Source organism: Capra hircus, chromosome 11 (genome assembly GCF_001704415.2).
Source record: "Capra hircus breed San Clemente chromosome 11, ASM170441v1, whole genome shotgun sequence".
Classification (NCBI taxonomy): Eukaryota; Metazoa; Chordata; class Mammalia; order Artiodactyla; family Bovidae; genus Capra; species Capra hircus.
In genome coordinates this window covers 73,105,905-73,126,214 of record NC_030818.1, presented here as the reverse complement: position 1 = coordinate 73,126,214, position 20,310 = coordinate 73,105,905, and the positions used below count along the sequence as shown (strand labels likewise).

The following is a 20,310-nucleotide window of genomic DNA, read 5'->3' as shown; positions in this document are numbered from 1 at the left end:
ACTCTGCATACAAGTTAAATAAGCAGGGTGACAATATACAGCCTTGACGTACTCCTTTCCCTGTTTGGAACCAGTCTGTTGTTCCGTGTCCAATTCTAACCGTTGCTTCTTGACCTGCATACAGATTTCTCAGGAGGCAGGTCACGTAGTCTGGTATTTCCATCTCTTGAAGAAATTTCATTTTTAGCTGCCCACTATCCTTAACATTATAAAGAAAGCTGAGCGCCGAAGAATTGATGCTTTTAAACTGTGGTGTTGGAGAAGACTCTTGAGAGTCCCTTGGACAACAAGGAGATCCAACCAGTCCATCCTAAAGGAGATCAGTCCTGGGTATTCATTGGAAGGACTGATGTTGAAGCTGAAACTTCAATACCTTGGCCACCTGATGTGAAGAGCTGACTCATTTGAAAAGACCCTGATGCTGGGAAAGATTGAGGGCAGGAGGAAAAGGGGACAATAGAGGATGAGATGGTTGGATGGCATCACCAACTCAATGGACATAGGTTTGGGATGGATAGGGAGGCCTAGTGTGCTGAGGTTTATGGGGTCGCAGAGTTGGACACGACTGAGCGACAGAACTGAACTGCTCTCTAACATTTATGTAGTGGAATTAGTCTTTCTACACTTAAAAATCATAGCATTTCTAAAGTCCTTCACAACATTGGGGTTTTAGTTAATCAAACTTATTTTGAAAGGAATTCTAACAGTAGAGATTTTCCTGAATGTTATTACTCGGAATTAGTAACAAAACTGTGAAGTACTCATCATAGCTCATTTTGTGATTTGCATGCCTAGACTATTTTAGAATTGTTGGTATTATCTGAATAAGGCATTCCCAATGACAGAAAGAATGAGTCACAGAGAATAAGGTTTAAGAGGCAAGAGCAATCACAGAAACAAACTAGAGTGAGATTAGAGAAGACAGGCATTTTCAGAAATGAAGCCTTAGGGGTAGTTTTACAGGAAGAATGTAAGACAACTCTTCAAAGAATGAGACAATTACGATTACACTAACTGCTTGAAAAACCAATTTTAATTACATATTTAATATGTAAATGTGCACTGAACTGAACTGATTCAAATACATAAACACTTTGGTGGTGGAAGTGGGGTGTAATACAGTTTCTACCTCTCTGGCAAGCCCTGTTTCTTGTTTTCCGGATGTCCCGGCGTTTACTCCTGGGTCAGGTTGAACCAGCCTACCAGGTTCAACGACTCTGCCATCACACCTAGGTGTGCTTTGGAGCCATGAAACACACTGAGAATGGTAGGGCAGGAGTATAAATATTTAAACTACAGAAAGGAAGAAGAAAGGGAAGGTATAAACCGACTGATGGGAAGTATGAAAAGAAAGTGCAAGTAAGAAGCAGCGGAGTTGAGGTTTGCTTCACTATTCCCCAATTTGGGACACTGGGGGTTCGATTTTGGCGGCAGGGGGGCGGGCCCGGCTTCCTCTGTATAGCGCTCCTGGATTCTCCCAGTTCCGAAAAGGCGGATCAGTTCTGGAGCGGGTTCTGTGTTGAGAACACACCTGCGCTGCCATTTGGCGGGGAGGTTTCCCCAGCGCCCAGGTGTTCCTCGGTATTCTTTCTCCCCTCCCTGGAACTCAGATTACATCATCCCAACCTGAGCAGCGTGGCCAGATTTTTCCCATTTCAAATTCCCGCTCTCTTGAATGCCAATTCTTGTTCCTTAAGCAAACCAGGTTGGAGCTGTTATGTTTCCCCCAACAAGAGGGAGGACACTCCAGGACGAACCTCATTTTAGCGAAGAGGCTATTAAATGACCCAGGGTACTACTTTCCTCGCATTTACAAGCTACAGCTGCACAGGAAACACACGGCCACCCAAGGCCGTGGCTGCGCCAACACCCTCAGCTCCATACGCTTGTCAAACGCGACCCGAAACATCCTCAGAGTCGGAGAGCAACCGGAAGAAGAAAATCCGGGGTGTCAAGACGGAGAGGGGGGCGGGGTAACGCCGGCATGCCGCGCTTGCGCAGTCACTATACAGCGTCTCCCCGCGGGGCGTGCTCGTCAGGCCGCCGTACCCTATCAGGCGGCCGCAGGGAGCGCGCCCGCGGCCTCGCCCTCTCTCGCCCCACCCCTCTCTCATCTCCGCCGGGCCTTAAACTGAGGTTGGGAGACCCAGAGCGAGCTCCACTCTCCGCCCCGAGCGGTCCCGCACTCCCCCTGGCGCGCGTGCGCAGGGGCGGACCGCAGGACGAGGGCGCGAGGGGAGGGCGGGCGTACGTCCTTGCGTGCGTCTCAGGCAGCGCGCACGCCGGCGTGAGAGGGCACGGGGAAAAGGTGGCTCTGGCCGGGGCGGCTCGGTTTCCTGTGGCTATGTAGCTGAGCTCGTCAGCTCCGGGTCCTCCTTCGCTGACTTCGCCGCGTCCTAGCGCTGAGCTCCTGCTTCGGAAAGAGAGGCCGTCCTCACGCCTACCGCGCTCCCTCGACGGCCGAGCCTGCTCGCTCGCCCGTCGGAGCGTCCCGGCCGAGCAACCCTGAGGGGGGAGGGGAGGCCATTTTGTCCCGACCGACTCCCCGGAACCGGGCGGAGCGGCTGGGAGAGGCTGCGGAGCAGCGGTCGCCGCCCTCGGAGGCACCGGACGCCGCCACCGTCGGGGCTTCCTCGACGAGGCAGTTCCTAGGTCACCCGCGCCCTCTCGAGCCGTCCTTTTTCCCACGGTTCCCCCCGGTCCTCCGGCCTGAGAACGCCCGAGCGAGGAGGAGTTGGCCGTAGTGAGAGGGACCGATCCCTTGGGGCCGCCGGCGGCGAGAGCCTGAGCCGCTCCTCCCAATGGCGAAGAAGACGTACGACCTGCTTTTCAAGCTGCTCCTGATCGGGGACTCGGGAGTGGGGAAGACCTGCGTCCTTTTTCGTTTTTCGGATGATGCCTTCAACACCACCTTTATTTCCACCATAGGTAAGACCTGTGGGAGGATGGTGTGCGATCTCTGCAGCTGCAAACCGTTCCTTTTGCTCCAGACATCTTGCTTCCCGTAATATACGCCTTTGTTTCAGTGATCCCGATTCCAAGCGACAGACCAAGTTACTGTTTGAATCGGCATTGAGCTTTCTGGGGCGGGGTCTTCCCCTGCTTTCCATCCGGTCTTTTGCTCTCAAGTCTCCCACTCTGCTCAGTGCCTGCTGTTACAAAATATGCAGCATTAGCAGCGTTCCAGAATCCTGTTTCTTTAAGCGTCAGGGTTGGCTTTTTCCATGTTTGTGTGGCGTTACTAGATGTACGATACTTGTAAGGGATTCTTTTGATGGTTGGAGTTGAAGCAGTAGGGGTCATTTGGTAAAGACCTGAATTTATACTTCAGGGCAAAGAGATTCCATATGGTCGTAACTTAGAGTAAGCTTGAGGGTTTGTGTAAGGAATAATTAAAGTAAATTAGAAGGGAAAAGTGAGTTGCCCCGCGTTGACTAATCCATTGATGTGTCAAACAATCGGAGGCTCTTAGTGCTTGGGGTGGGACTCCGGCATGTTTGCACACAGTGCTTTTCGAGACATCAGCAGAAGCAGTAATCTGATGGAGATGGTCAGTTTCTGTCCTCGAACCTGAAAAAATGAAGTTTTCCCCTCCTGTTTTACACTAGCATCTTATAGGGAAGTGTCTTGCAAGTCATAGCCTTGGGACTTTTAATGTACTTTTCACCTCATGTTTCAGAATTATTTAGTATGAAAGTAAGAGCTAAAGGTTGACCTTTTAAATCGGTTTCTTGTTTAGGAAAAGAAAAGGGAAGACTCTAGGAAAGTCCCTTTCAACTCTACGGAGAAAATTAAGTGTCATTTACACGAATTGTGTTAAATTGGGTTGGATATGCGATCCTTTTTTTTTTTTCCCTCACAAGATAAATATCTTAACACGAGGTTGTCTCTGTCACTTGGCGACCAGTACACAGCATTGGGGCAAGTGCAATAAAATCCATTTTAAGTGTAATTAATTTTATATTGAAATGATTATAAAAAGCTAGCATAGTTTTCTTTGGGAAGTGTCGAATTTAAGCTGATCTCAATTTATAGCATTTGGAATCGATGACTTGGATTTCTTGTGATAAGTGTCAGTTACTTAGTTCATTCTCATAAAACAGATAATACTGAAATTTGGCATTAGATCGTTTTGACTAGATTTTGATTTTGCTTGTTTTGGGGAGAGGGCGTCTTTGTAATTCTTGTTTCCTGACTGTCGTGCTGCTCTCTAGACCTGTTGTAAATTTCATGAGACTTAGAACTTGTTCTCTGCCTGTGGGTTAGCACTTCCTACCACTAACTTTACTTTTAAGATTCCACTTTTAGCTGTAGCTGGGTGGATCAGGTGGTTAGATCCTTCAGCAAATATTTATTGAGCACCTAACGCTAAGCACTGTTTTCAGGATAGATAAGTGGTGAGCATGGCAGGAGCAGTCTAGAGAGGAAGCACAAGATGTGGACAGTGCTGCAGTGGGGTTGGCACAGGGAGAGGGGTGCTTAGTCTAAATTAGGCTTGCATGGAGATGACGTCTGAAATGAAGTCTGAAGGACAAGTAGAAATTGAACTAGAGGGGTGGGATGGGGCCTTACTGGAAAAGGGAGTGTAGACTAAACCTGTAGTAAGATCAGAGATTTAATCCACGTTGGTCAGCTTTAACCTGTGGTTGAGAAAGGTAGAGTGGAAAGTAGGAAGCAAAGCATTAACTCCCATCTACTCTTGGCCTTTTGTAATGGGTGCAGTGTTATTTATTGTACTCACAACTAAAACCCAGTCCTGTAAGATAATGACACAATCTTATGTAGTTTTGTGGGACCTTAGTTCCCAGACCAGGGTTTGAACTGTTGCCCTCAGCAGTGAAAGCATGGAGCTCCAGGGAATTCCATCCTGTAGTAGTGAGAGTGTGTGGTGATTTGGGATCTCACCTGCTGGGTTGGAATCCTAGTTCCACAGGTTACTGGTGGCAGTTTGACAAGTTAATTAACCTTTTCTCCTACTTCAGTTTCTTTAAATATTGTAAATAATAGTACCCATCACAGAAGGTAGTTGTGAGAATTTTATGAGAGCAAAGTGCCTCCAGGCACACTGTAGGAGCACAGTGCATGCATATCAGTTATACATGGACACATGCCCCACGTGCTATAGTGGGGCAGAACAAGTTGCTTTATGGATTGAATGCCCTGTATGCAGTGGTCATGCAAATATTGGTTAGTGCTCTGCTAAACATATCACTTTACACTCTGGAATGTTCATATTTTGATACGAAAATATTTGATGTGTGTGATATTTTGATATCTAAGACAGGTTGAACAGAATATATGGGTGTAAAATTCTGAGTGCAGCTCCAACATGTGGCATATATTAGCTCTATATGCATGTTTAGACATCTCCTGGTGTCTTACATCAGTGTTATCCAAAAGAAACATAATGTGAGTCACATAAGATTTTTTAGTAGCCACATTTAAAAAGGAAAAGAAGTATTTAATACTGTCTTTTAGCTCATTTTATCCTGAAGTCTTCTCATTTTATTATATAATCAAAACGTAAAAATAGTTGAGACATTTTATACTTTTCTCCAGTGTGTATGTATGTTATCTTTACAGTTCATCTCAGATTAGGCACATTTGGACAGTGCATGTCTAAACAGTATAAACTGGCCAGTTGGCGAATATGCAGATGATTAGAGATACTTAAAATATGTACTACTTTTAGGGCATTTTAAATTTCATCAGTTGGCTAAGATTTTTGTTTGTTTTGCTTTGCTTTTTAAAAAATAAAGAGCATTCTCTATGAATGATACTGAAATTTGAGTTGGCATTTGATTGTTAAAACGTCTTGAGGTTTGAAAGGAAGTGGTTACCTTGCAGGGGTTCAGAAGGGCCAAACTGCGAGTATAATGTAGCCTCCCATTATTTTAGACATAGTCATTTTAGTTACTTATTGGTTATTGATTTTTGGAAGAAATAATTTTTAGAGGCTTATGGTCCTTATTTACAAAGCTCATAAAGGCTATTAAAATTTTTCTATGTACTTTTCCACACATCTATATCAGAAGTTGTGTGTTATATTTATGGTCAGATTTACTGCAGATAGAATTTTAAAAACAAATTATGATGGTATGTTCCACACTCACCAATCTCAAAGGAAATTCAAGGGCACTAGAATATAAGCTGCACAAGGGCAGAAGGCTTTGTCTTTGTTTTTTTGCTGACAGATGCTAAGCACCTAGAACAGTCCCTGCATTTAATGGGTGCTTGGTAAATAATGAAGGCAGGCAGACAGGTGGTAAGTACAGTGTAACCAGGATCCTTTAGAATTAGCTAGTTTCATTTTAACATTTTTTCTTTACCTACTTTCTAAACATTAAGTGTATGATCTAGAGAGAGTTGCTGGTTTTTGGATGAGCATATTTCATTGGTTGATTTGGCCAAAGTCACAAAAGCATTACTTCTGGGTTCTAGGTAAAAAACTAAATTGGAAAAGGCTCTTGCCTCTGGGAGAGGCAATGGATGCGTCCTTTTTGTTGTCTTTCAGCATATATTTACCAAATGTTGGAAGTGTAGGTTCCACTAACGTGAATTTAAAAATTGGTTTATTGAACTGAGCCCGTTTTATATGGAGAGGCTGCTTTTTAGAAAATTGAGCAAAACCTTTTTCATTTAAATGTGTCTGGACTTTGCTGTGACACCCAGACAGTGCTCATGCTGCAGAAATGCCAGAGTACATAAGAAATGTCTTTCATTTCAAGATGTATTTTTAGGATTGATTAAAACTATCCAGACATTTTCCCAAGGAAAGTACACAAATGGCCAGTGAACACATGAAAAAATGTTCACCATCTTTTAATAATAAGGGAAATGCAAATCAAAACCATTATGCGATGTTACTTCACGCCCATTAGGATGACTGACATAAGAACTGAACTTTTGTCATGCAGTTATCTGTTCCCGCTTTCGGTTCGTTTGAGTCTATACTGAGAAGTGAATTCTGTGATAATAAATGGTTTGAGAAACCACCATATCGTTTTCAACAGTGGCTGCACTGTGTTTACATTTCCACTAGCAGGGCACCAGGATTCCATTTCTCCACATCCTCCAACACTTGTTACTGTTTAGCAGCATTATTCACAATAGCCAAAGGATAGAAACAACTCAAATGTCCATAGACAAATGAATTGATGCACAAAATGTAGCATAACATATAATGGAATATTATTCAGCCTTAAAAAGGAATGAAATTCTGATAGATTTTACGACATGGATAAACTTTGAAAACACTGTGCTAAGTGAAACAAGCCAGAACAAAAGGACAAGTATTACAGGTACCTGGAATAGGTCAGTTCATAGAGAAAGTGGAATAGTGGTTACAGGGACTGGGTAATGGGAAGTTATTTCCTAATGGGTACAAAATTTCGGTTAATGGGGAATTACTGCTTAAAGGGTACAGAGTTTCAGTTTAGAAGGATGAAAAAGTTGTGGAGATGAATAGTGGTCATGTTTGTACAGCAATGGGAATATATTTAGTGCCACTGAATTGTATACTTAGAAATGGTTAATATATACAAAAAGACAAATACTGCATGATTCCAAGTACATGAGATATTTAAAGTTTCAGATTCCTAGAAACAAAGTAGAATTGTAGAAGGTAGGTTGATAGTCTCCCAGGGACTGGGAGGAGGGGGAAATAGGGAGTTGTTTAAGGGGTATAGTTTTAGTTTTGTGAGGTGAAGTAACTTTGGAATTCTGTTGCATGTCATTGAGGATATACTTAACACCCCTGCACTATACACTTGAAACTGGTTAGGTTGGTAAATTTTTATTTTATGTGTTTTTTTTTTCTTTTAAACTGCAATTTAAAAAGTGGTTAAATGTCAATTTTATGTTCAGTATATTTTACTACCAAAAAAGAAAAACAAACCCAAAACACCCTTCGACAGTTGATGCAGCTCTCTAAAAGAGCATTTAATCTCAGACAGCCCCGGCACTGTTTCATGTAATAGCTACTGTTAACTGGGGGTCTTTGAGTCAAGAGGATCCTTTAAGGTACTTTCCCATGCTTAGTATTACTGGCTGTAATTTCAGATACTAAAGGCAGGTTTGTCTTTTTGTTTTGTGTCTCCGTATAGAACCCCTTAGAATATTAATATAGGAAAGAACTCTGCAGTGAATTTCAAGTCAGAAAACAGACTGATGAGGTGAGAAAGTGAAAGTGTCAGTCACCCAGTCGTGTCTGACTCTTTGCGACCCCATGGACTGTAACCCACTGGGCTCCTCTGTCCATGGAATTCTCCAAAATGGAGCTTTCCCACTCAGAGATCGAACCACAGTCTCCTGTATTGCAGGCAGATTCTTTACCATCTGAGCCACCAGAGAAGCCAAAAGATTACATGGCTAATTAGTGGAGTTTTGACTAAAATCCAGATACAATCCTGTTCATCACTGTGTTTCTTATCCTGAGAATGTCATTGTTTTGTTTGAAAAAATTAAGGATAAGGTCATTCTCCTACTCATCAATTTGTATTTGAAAAGTGGAGTTGCAGTAGTTTCGACAGAAGTGGGAAAGTAACAAGTCTCAGTACCAAATATCAAGGGGTCTGTTCAGGGTACTTGTCCTTTGCAAACAAAGCATAATACAGCAGACCTGAGCTAATAATGTTGTTGTTCAGTTACTAAGTTGTGTCCAACTCTTTATGACCCCATGGACTGCAGCCTGCTAGGCTAACTTGTGCTTCACTGTCTCCCAGAGTTTGCTCACACTCGTGTCCTTTGGATTGGTGATGCTATCCAATCATCTCATCCTCTCGCCCCCTTCTCCTCTTGCCCTCAGCCTTTCCAAAAGATCTTAGGATCTTTTCCAGTGAGTTGGCTCTTTGCATTATGGTGTATAATAGTAGACACGAATTGGCAAAGGAAATACTGATTGATGTTCCTGTTTGGTTTCTAAAAAGTAAAGAATGATAGAAATACTGGCAATTTGTTTCAATTAGCAGTAGAGAATTGCCCGGTTAGTTCTGTGTTAGCAGTTTAACAGAGAAATAGGGGCTTTTTGAGTGTTGATTTACAAATAAGAGACTGTTATTTAGCAAAAAATATAAGTTTGTGTGTCTCTAAGAGAATCTTCATGGGAACACTGTTTATGGAGATGGTTTGGTCATAAAGGAAGAGTGTAAAAGTTATAGAGAGCGTTGAGAACATTGTGTGAACCCTAAGACTATAAAAGTCTTTCAAAGGTTTTGCTGCCTTAAAAGAGGTGAATATTGGAGGTTAGTGGGGTAAATTCTTCAATTTAGATTATAAGAAGAGGAATTTAAAATGATGATTAGAATAAAATTTTGGTGAAGAAAACTCATCTGAAGGGAAATTTCAAATGAGAAATAAATTTTTGTTTGAAGATAGTACCATATACTTTAGCAAAAGTGATTGCTTGATATTTATCCTTCTTTCCAGAGATGAAAAATCATATTTTTGAGGAAAAGAGCAACTGGTGATGGAACACTAAGTTTCCAGCATGACCCAGAAACAGAGGCATCCAAGATTGTAAAACATTAGAAAATGGGGAAAAACCATTATTCTGGAGACCCAAAAAGTACAACGTATCAAAATCAGAACAGAGAGCAGTGTTGATTTGTCTTTCATATCAATGGCAATGCTTATGCAGGCTTTTTAAAATTGATGTTTTTATTAAGGCAATTGTAGATTCACATGCAGTTGTGAAAAATAATACAGAAGGATCCCTTGTGCACTTTGCCCAGTTCTTTTAATGGTAACATTTTGTGAAACTATAGTATCACAACCAGGATATTGTCCTCTGGCACAGCACACCAGTCTTATTCAGATTTCTCTAGTTTTACTTGTACTCGTTTGTTTGTGTATATTAAATTCTCAGCAATTTTGTAACTTTTGTAGGTTCATTTTGCCACCACCACAGTCAAGATGCTGAACAGTTCCAAGGGACAAGGATCCTTTGTGTTCTTTTTTAACTATACCCTGTTCCCCCCCCCCCCATTTGTTCCCCATTTATAAAGTTTTGTTATTCACAAATATAATATAAATGGTATCAGTAGGTTGTAACTTTCTGGGATTTGCTTTTATTCAGTTGGCTTAATGCCTTGGCAATTCATCCAAGTTGTGTGCACCAGTAGTTCCTTTTACTGTTGAGTAGTATTTCATGGTATGCATTCCCTACAGTTTAACCACTCACCCATTGAGAAACACCTGAGTTGATTCTGATTTTTGCCTGTTGTACATAAAACTGATAGGAATTTTAATGTAGATGTTTTTGTGTGATTATAAATGTTCATTTCTCGGGAATAAATGCCCAAGTGTGCAGTTACTGGGTCAGTATGGTAACTGCATGTTTAGTTTCATAATACCAAACTCTTTCTAGAGTGACTGTACTATTTTATAGTCTCATAGTAGTTTGTGAGTGATCTAGTTTCTCTGTATCTTCACAAGTGTTTGGTGGTGGTGCTCTTTTGTATTTTAGCTATTCTGGTAAATGTGTAGTAGTAATCTCATTGTGGTTTTAATTTGCATTTCCCTGATGGCCAGAGGTGTTGAAAACTGTTTCTGTGTTCCCATCTGCCGTCAGTATATTCTCTGCTGAGATATCTGAACATGTCAGTTGCCCGTTCTCTTGATTGGATTGGTTTCTTTTTTGTTTGTTTTTTTCCTGTTTTGAAAGTTCTTTATACATTTTAAGTACTAGTCCATTGTTGAACATGTGGTTTGCAGATATTTTCTTCCAGTCTCTATAGTTTGTTTTTTTCCTTCTTCATATGGCCTTTTTTCCGGGGGTGGGGTAGGTGGGTGAATTATATTTATTCAGCTATTTTGCTGCATCAGGCCTTAGTTGTGGCATATGGGCTTTTCCCTACTTCTCAACTACAATACATGGTTAGTAGTTGTGGCACATGGGGTTAGGGGTTAAATGCCCTGCGACATGTGGGCTGTTAGTTCCCTCGCCATGGATCAAACCCATGTCCCCTGTATTGGAAGGCAGATTCTTAACCACTGGACCACCAGGGAAGTCCCCACGTGGGCTTTCACACAGCAAAAATTTTAAATTTAGATGAAATTGAATTTATTAATTTTTCTTTTCGTAGGTCATGTTTTGGTGTCTAAGAACTCTGTCTAGTTCTAGACACTGAAGATCTTTTCCCATTTTTGTTTGGTAAAAGTTTTATGTTTTACATGTGAACCTATAATATATTTTGAGTTAGTTTTTGCATTGTGGTATGAAGTTTAGGTTGAGGTTTTTTATCTTGCTTATGATGGTAAGTCTCATGTAGTCAGTCAGTTGATGCAGATGTTCTGAAGGCTTCAGAGATACCCTGTATGATGCTATGGGATTGAAAGTTGATTTAGTGATTGACTCTTATTTGCAATAATTTATTCTTTGCTTTCTGAAAGGTTTTTAAAATTAATTTTTATCAATGATATATATACATATTTGAAGTTAAATAAACTGCTAAAAGATTTATAGTAACAAAATTAAACAGTCTCCTGTCTCATCCCCTTTCTAGTCCTATTCTTTAGAAGCATTGTCTAGCTCTTCTGTTAAATATTGCTATTTTCAAAAGATATGCTCTATCAACATCTTTTGAGTTACTGATTTAATATTAAACATTTAACCTTTTATAATCTTATCCCACTCTTTATCCCAATTTTTTTGTTAAATTGATACCCTGTGGTTACATTAATATGCCCATGGGAATATTTCCTTTAAAACCAAGTAGTCTGTTACAACTCTGTTTCCTTTTCTCTGATGTTAAAAATTCTCTTAATTTGATTTATTTCCTTTACGCATTATCGTCTTCCTACATCTTCCAACAACCTCTCAAAATGAATTTCTGCACAGGCAGACCGTTAGAGATTATTGATAAGTTTTTTTCCTGGATACCTCTCTTTCTTCTACGTCTTTCTCCTTCCTGCTTCAGTTCCCTTAGCATCTCTCATGTGAGAGACTGCTGGTTTATTGCTTTGGGTCATAGTAGCTTCTTACAAAAAGGGTATATGGCAAAGGAAATTTTTTGAGACTTCCCATGTTTGTTTGTATTTACTTAACTGTGTTGGGTCTTAACAACACGATAGATCTTTGTTTTGTCATGCAGGATCTTTCTTTGTGGTGCATGGACTCTCCAGTTGTGGCTTGGGGGCTCAGTGGTTGTGGCGCGTAGGCCTAGTTGCCCCACAGCATATGGGATCTTCCCTGACCAGAGATCGAACCTGTGTCCCTTGCATTGCAATGCAGATTCTTAGCCAGTGGACCACAAGGGAAGTCTTGAGAATTCCCGTATTTGTTGTTAGTCGCGTGTCTGACTCTTTGTGACCCCATGGACTGTAGCCTGGCAGGCTCCTCCGTCCATGGGATTTTCCAGGCAAGAATACTGGGGTGGGTTGCCATCTCCTTCTCCAGGAGATCTTCCTAACCCAGGGATTGAACCCAGGTCTCCTGCATTGTAGGCAGACGCTTTACTGTCTAAGCCACCAGGGAAGTCCCTGTTTAGTCGCTAAGCTGTGTCCCGATTCTTTGCAACCCCATGGAGTACAGCGTGCCAGGAGTTTGCTCAAACTCATGTCCATTGAATCAGTGATCCTGTCCAACTATCTCATTCTCTGCCTCTCTCTTTGCTTCCTGCCCTCAATCTTTCCCAGCATCAGGGTCTTTTCCTATGGGTTGGCTCTTTGCATCAGGTGGCCAAAGGATTGAAGCTTCAGCATAAGTTCTTCCAATGAATGTTCAGGGTTGATTTCCTTTAGAATTGACTGGCTTGATCTTCTTGCAGTCCAAGGGACTCTCAAGAGTCTTCTCCAGCACCACAATTCGAAAGCATCAATTCTTCAGCACTCAGCCTTATTCATGGTCCAACTCTCATATCTGTACATGACTACTGGAAAAACCATAGATTTGACTATACAGACTTTTGTCAGCAAAGTGATGTCTCTGCTTTTTTAATATGATGTCCAGGTTTGTCATAGCTTTCCTTCAAGGAGCAAGGGTCTTTTGATAATCATGGCTACAGTCACTGTCCACAGTGATTTTGGACCCAGGAAAATAAGATCTGTCACTGTTTTCCACTTTTTTCCTTTCTGCTTGTCGTGAAGTGATGAGACTGGATGCCATGATCTTAGTTGTTATTTGAATGTTGAGTTTTAAAGCCAGCTTTTTCATTCTTCTTTCACCTTCATCAAAAGTCTGTTTAGTTCCTCTTCACTTTCTGCCATTAGAATGGTATCATCTACATGTCTGAGGTTGTTGATATTTTCCCCAGCAATATTGATGCCAGCTTGTGATTCATCCAGCCTGGCATTTGGCATGATGTACTCTGCACATAAGTTAAATAAGTAGGATGGCAGTATACAGCCTTGACATACTCCTTTCCCGATTTTGAACCAGTCTGTTTCATGTCTGGTTCTAACTGTTGCTTCTTGACCTGTATACGAGTTTCTCCAGAGACAGCTAAGGTGGTCTGGTATTCCTGTCTCTTGAAGAATTTTCCACTGTTTGTTATTATCCACAAAATCAACAGCTTTAACAAAGTCAGTGAAGTGGAAATAGATGTTTTTCTGGAATTCCCTTGCTTTCTCTGTGATCCAAAGAATGTGACAATTTGATCTCGGATATTTCTGCTTTTTCTAATCCCAGTTTGTACACCTGGAAGTTCTCAGAGGTTCATGTACTGCTGAAGTGTAGCTTGAAGGATTTTGAGCATTACCTTGCTAGTGTGTGAAATGACTGCAATCGTATGGTAGATTAAACATTCTTTGGCACTGTCCTTTTTTGGGATTGGAATGAAAACTGGCCCTTTTCAGTCCGGTGGCCACTGCTGAATTTTCCAAATTTTTGGATGTATTGAGTGTAGCAGTTTCACAGCATCATCTTTTAGGATTTAGAATAGCTCAGCTGGAATTCCATCACCTTCACTAGCTTTGTTTGTAGTAATGCTTCCTAAGGCCCACTTGACTTCACAGGATGTCTGACTCTAGGTGAGTGACCACACCATCATGGTTATCCAGGTCACTTAAAACCTTTTCTGTGTAGTTCTTCTGTGTATTCTTCCCACCTTTTCTTAATCTCTTCTGCCTCTGTTAGGTCGTTACTGTTTCTGTTCTTTATCATGCCCATCCTTGCATGAAATGTTCCTTTGGTATTTCTAATTTCTAATTTTCTTGAAGAGATCGCTAGTCTTTTGCATTCTGTTGTTTTTCTCTTTGCAGTGTTCTCTTAAGATGGCTTTCTTATCTCTCCTTGCTGTTGTCTGGAACTCTCCATTCAACTCTGTATGTCTTTACCTTTCTCCCTTGCCTTTCGCTTCTCTTGTCTTAGCTGTTTGTAAAACCTCCTAAGACAACCACCCATGTTTGACAATGTCTAAATTCTTTGACTCAATTAAAAGTTTGACAGGGCTTAGGGTTCTGGTTTGAAAATAATGTTTTCCCTTAGAATGTTGAAAATCTGTCTTTTAGTTCCTTTCTGATATTGCTGGCAAGTCCAATACCATTCTAATTTTTTACCCATTATTTCTGGCCTCGTTTATCTCTGCAGATTTTTAGGTTTTTCAGTGTTTTGAATTCTTGGTAACAGATTATGTACCTCAGTGGGTAGGTCATTTGTTTTTTCAGATAAATCCATCCTTCTCAATATTTGGTGGGTCTTTACAGGTTCTTAACTTCAAGTTTTCTTGCCTTTTTCCCCTCCTATGATTTTCTTCCTTTTTATTTTCCATTTTTAGTTGGATTTTGGACTTCCTAATTGATCATATAATTTTCTGTTTCTAGCTTTGCTAATTCATTCTTCCTGGGAGATTTCTGAAGACTTTATTTCAACATTTTATTTTTTGACTCTTTTTCCTTCAAGTTTTCCATGCCTACCCTCTGCCCTCTCCCCCAATGTTTGTTTTATTCTATATTTTATTTTATAGGCCTTTTGCTGATGATTGGTGGTTTCAGGGTATACAGTGGGTTCTTGAATCAGCTATGCTTCAATACAGTTGTTTTTTTTTTTTAATGGAAAAAAAAGAAGTGGTTGAAAGATGTTGGTGAGCATGGGTGGGGCTTTTTAATCTCCCTGGTTTTAGTTTCATCTCCACACTCCAGTGGGCTTCTTGTTTTTAAATTCAGAGTATGTCAGTTTCAGATTTTCAAGAGAATAAACCTTTAGACTCGTGCTGTAAGTGGAGTAGTAATATCTGGTTATGTGAAATGGAGGCTGTCTTTATAAACCTTTAATCAAGCCCTCACTTTCTGTTGGGCTTTCCTGGTGGCTCAGCTGGTAAAGAATCTGCCTGCAATGTGGGATACCTGGGTTTGATCCCTGGGTTGGGAAAATCCCCTGGAGAAGGGAACAGCTACCCACTCCAGTATTCTGGCCTTGGAAATTTGGTACATTGTATAGTCCATGGGGTCGCAAAGAGTCAGACACAACTGAGTGATTTTCACTTTCACTTTCTGTCTGGTACCTGATACCTCCTATGAGACATGAATTGGCTTGCTCCTCATTGGTATCTTCTTCAGTGGGTTCTAAGGTCGTAAACTTCTTCATCTGTTGTGGTTAATTACAATGTCTATTATTGAAATCAAGGTAAGCTATATATTTTTTTCCCTTAATGTTTTGGTGTGACTTTGGAGAGAAGGATGAGAAAGATCTTTCTCCTCTAGTTTAACTGGAATTTGAAGTAATTTTTGACTCCAAATGATTTTCAACTCCACTTTTTAATGGATAACATCCAGTAAAATTATGGATGAATGATAACTTTGCTACTGTTTTTATAAATATCCAGTCTGTTGTCAAAATACAGATATTTTTGTTATTTAAAATAGTTAGATAAATGTAGGGAATCAGCATTCAAAACAGCTGAAAGAGCTTTGGGGACTTCTCTGGTGGTCCAGTGGCTGAGATTCCACACTCCTACTGCAGGAGGCCCAGGTTCAATTCCTGGTCAGGGAACTAGATCCTGGGTGCCACATCCTGGGTGAGTTCACATGCCTCAGCTGAGACCCAGTGCAGCTAAATAAATTTAAAAGGAAAGAAGTTTAATTTAGATGTATAATATATTCTTATTTTTAAAGACATATAATATAACCTTCGTTGATTTACTTCAGGAGAGGGAGGAGTATTTTTTGCTTTTTGAACAGAATATGACTGTAGTTTTCAACTTCAGTCTTATTCTCTTGACGTATATACTGTTTTGTAAAATACTAACAAATGATTCAGCAAACTCATAATCTGCCAGAGGATTGCAGTGTGTCCTATATACTGTAGCACTTGGCTTCAAAGATAAGGTATCTCCCTCTTGATTTTTAGCTGGTTTGAAACCTACTGGTACAGTGTGAGTATTTTACCTCTTTATATATTCTTAGTCTTACTAAAATGGCTTTGACTTCCTTAATGGATATGTGTGAGTTTTTAAAAATCCAGTAGTGTGTCTCTGCATATTTTTGTATGTGGGGATATATACTCAGGATAATAAATGGGCTAGAGTGCTATGGAAGAAGCGAAGTCATTCAGCCGTGTCTGACTCTTTGCGACCCCATGGACTGTAACCTGCCAGGCTCCTGTGTCGATGGGATTTTCCAGGCAAGAATAATGGAGGGGGTTGCCATTTCCTTCTCCAAGAGTGCTATGAAAGGTAAATGTAAATCAAAATGATTGTTCAGATGTCAGCTCTTTGCTTAAGTAAGAGTTCCAAAAACTTTATTCTTTTGGAAAATATCAGACCTACAGAAAAGATATTTACTATAATGAATCCCCTTACATCCTTCCTTTAGATTGACCAATTGCCAGTATTTTTCAGCATTTGCTTTTATGTCTCTTTAGGGAGTATATTTTGTATATGATGTGTCTGGTTCAAAGTAGATTGAAGATCTGTATGTCAAGGGGAACATAGTCACTTTTCAAAAATAAAGTAGAAAATTAAATTACAAGCCTTTGCAATTGCTGTTGAGGTTTTACAGTGTGTCAGTCACCATGGATTCAGTGGTGAGTAGCACAGACTTGATGCCTGTCCTTGTGGAGTTTCAGCTATAGTGGAGAATTTTGAAAAAGTGCACCAATATAACACTACTTGCTGGTCTTCTAAGACATTTTATATTTGTGGGAAATACAAGCTTTATGCCCTTTAAGACACCTCATTTTTCTATTTTGTTCCCTTATCTTACAAAGTTATGCTTGCTATACCTCAAGAAAGAAAGAATTTTTTCTAAAGATGTAGAATTTTAAACAGTCAGTTAGTAACACTTACATGAGACTAAGCTTTCATCAACTCTGAACATATTCCAGACCCAAAATATATAGTATACTTAGAAATCCCCTAAATTAAAGCCACACACAGTACTTGGTGTTTTCTTAGTGCCTTACTGACTTTTGATTTTTAACTCTGTTTTAGACTCAGAAGAAGCAGCAGACTTTTGCTGTTATGTAGGTGACAGGTCCAGCCAGCAGTAACGAGACCAGATAGACATTTTAGGCAGAAAACCTGAAAACTCTAACAAAGATTAAAGATTGTATTACTGTACAGCACAATTACAGATTTTTAAATTTTATGTGTTTCTTTTTTGGCTGCTCCGGGTCTTAGTTGCAGCACCTGGGATCTTTAGTTGTGGCATGTGAACTCTTTGTTGTAGCTTTTGGGATCTTGTTCCCTGACCAAGGATCCAACACGGGCCCCCTGCCTTGGAATTGAGGAGTCTTTGCCATTGGACAACCAAGGAAGTCCCTACAGTTTCAGATTTGTGAACTGATGATTATGGCCAATGAGAAGATGTTCTTTTTTTATTTTGGGGGCAACCCACATGGCTTGCTGGATCTTTTGGATCTTAGTTCCCTGATCAGGGGTTGAACCTGGACCTCAGCAGTGAAAGCTCCCAGTCCTACCCACCATTGAACTGCTAGGGAATTCCTGTGAAGAAGTTTTTATTTTCAGTAGTCTTTGTCAAGGTAGAAACTTTGATATATTTTGGAGACATTGAAAAAATGAGCTTTTGTGCCTTATGTATGCCTAATCAGAGCTTAACTTCTGTGAAATAATTTTTGTACAAGATAATAGTTGAAAGACTTATTATAATATAAAATTATTTCTTGTATTAAGTTTTTTTAAAAAATTGGGATGCACTGATGGAAAAGTGAAGCCTGAGGGTGAATATAATCCAAACAAAATTATGAGTGGCTAAGGTAAATTTGAGATTTATTCACTAACTCTCAAGTATTAGGATTGTTGAAGGGTTATTTTTTGAAATGTGAGTGAACTAGTTCGGGGGATAAATATAAGGATTTTTTTTTCATATTGAATGAAACATTTACAGAAATAATTTCTGTTTTACATGGATTCAAGAAGGGTCTGCACAGATGTGTGAATGTCAGGACCATAAAGAGCATCTTAATGAAACTAGCTTATAGCTAATATCTATGATGGACTTTCAGGAAGTCAGCCATGCTCTTAATATGACTCCCTTAATAATAGTGGGCTTTTTGGGTAAGTCAGACAGGGTTCAGCAGTTTGTATTTGTCTGTACAGTAAGATATTATAATTAAAGTATTATATAACAGGTATAAGCAAAATGTGGACTGTTTCCTTATGTATGTGACTAATGGTTAATGTGTGCTTAAGGGAATAAAAATAATTTCAGTGTTAACCTGGTAAGTTCATAACTATAAATATGTATTTAGAATTTATAAACTATAAATTCAGTATAATAATTTCTTTACTATAATAACATGACTTCTACCTCTACTTTTTCTTCAATCTCTTTTCTGAAAAATTTTCTTTATTAAGATGTCTATATGTAGGTGCCACAAATTATAGGACTTTTTTTTTTTAACACAAGTAATTTGAAATTTCTTTAGATCCCAACACATATTTTCTTGAACAGACTTTCACGTTTTTCTAGGTTATGCTTTTTAGCAGGCGTTGTTTAAGTCATTGGTGAGGAATGCTCTCACTCTTTGCTGTAAGTTGTGGTCTTCCTATTAAATGATGATTCCCAACTCCCGTAGTGATTTAGTTAAGCACAGTTTACTGTTTCAGAACTTTCCTCAGTCTCAGGTAATATTCTCATCTTTGGCATTCAGTTTCCCTTGGAAACTATAGCTCCATAAAACTATTTCTGCTGAATGGACTGTTTCTTTGAACATTTTGCCTTTTTCCTGATCTTCTATTGAATTTTTTTTTTCTTCTATTGAATTTTGGCAAATTTACTGAGTTCAAAATTTTGTTAATTTTTTTCTTCTTTCAGGAAGATGTGTAAATGAAAGCAGTGGTGTCAGTATGTCCGCCTGGTATTGCATGATATATGCAGTACAGTTGTGCGTATGTTGTTTTGTAAATTTTGAAATGCACCATGGAGTACTATTACAGCTTGGCTTATCCTCTTTGCTATTGTCGGTTATGTTTTCTCACATAACTGCCGTGATCTGTTTTTAGTGGATGATTTTTAAAAGGCCATGCATGCACACAGCATGTTGGAAAAATGCCAGTAGACTTGCTTGATGCAGGGTTGCCACAGACTCTTCAGTTTGTAAAAATGAACAGTGTCTTTGAGGCACAGTAAAGTGAAATGCAATAAAATGAGGTATGCCTGTATGTTATTTCAGTTCATTCTCACAATAATCCTCTGAGGAAATGTGTATATCCCCATTTTGCTAATCAGAAAATTGAGGATTAGAAACATTAGGTAATTGAGCCAAGAAGGTCATACAGCTAGCTAGTAGGTGGTGAAACAGGAATTATTAATCCAGGGCCCTCAGATTCAAGCCCATATTCTTTCCAGTACATTATATTAGAGAAGCTGGAAATACAGACTTTTAAAAGAGTAAAATCATTTAAAATCTCTTTTTCAAGAGTAATACATAATTTCAAAGAGAATACATAATTTTGTGGTAGTTATAAACAGACCGGGCTTCCTTCATGGCTCAGATGGTAAAGAATCTGCCCGCAGTGCAGGAGACCCGGGTTCTCTGGGTCCGGAAAGTCTCCTGTAGCAGGGAATGGCTGCCCACTTCAGTATTCTTGCTGGAGAATTACAGTCCTGTGGAGTTGAAAAGAGACTGACACGACTGAGCAACTTAGCACTTCACTTTCAGAGCTTTCATGCACTTACAGACTAGGTATAATTTTATAGATAAAGAATTTGATTTGCTTACTCAGCTGCAATTTTTTCCCACATGTATCCCTTCTGTTGATAATTGTAAGTATCCATTGATCTTCCCAACATCAAACATCATACCCCTTTATTTGTAAAATTAAAAAAAATTTTTGACTGTGAAGGGTCTTTGTTGTGGACTTTCTCTAGTTTCTGTGTGTGTGAGAGTCTTCTCTTGTTGTGGAGCATGCG

At 39.9% G+C, this 20,310-nt stretch overlaps 1 protein-coding gene across 1 annotated transcript in view; it reads left to right on the top strand.

The window, feature by feature from the left end:
• RAB10 (RAB10, member RAS oncogene family) overlaps positions 2,035-20,310 on the top strand; it is a 63,006-nt gene continuing 44,730 nt past the window's right edge. The window contains exon 1 of the mRNA XM_005686936.2: positions 2,035-2,928. Within this exon, the coding sequence (XP_005686993.1) occupies positions 2,802-2,928 (127 nt within the window). The 5' untranslated portion in view covers positions 2,035-2,801. The remainder of the gene's footprint in view (positions 2,929-20,310) is intronic.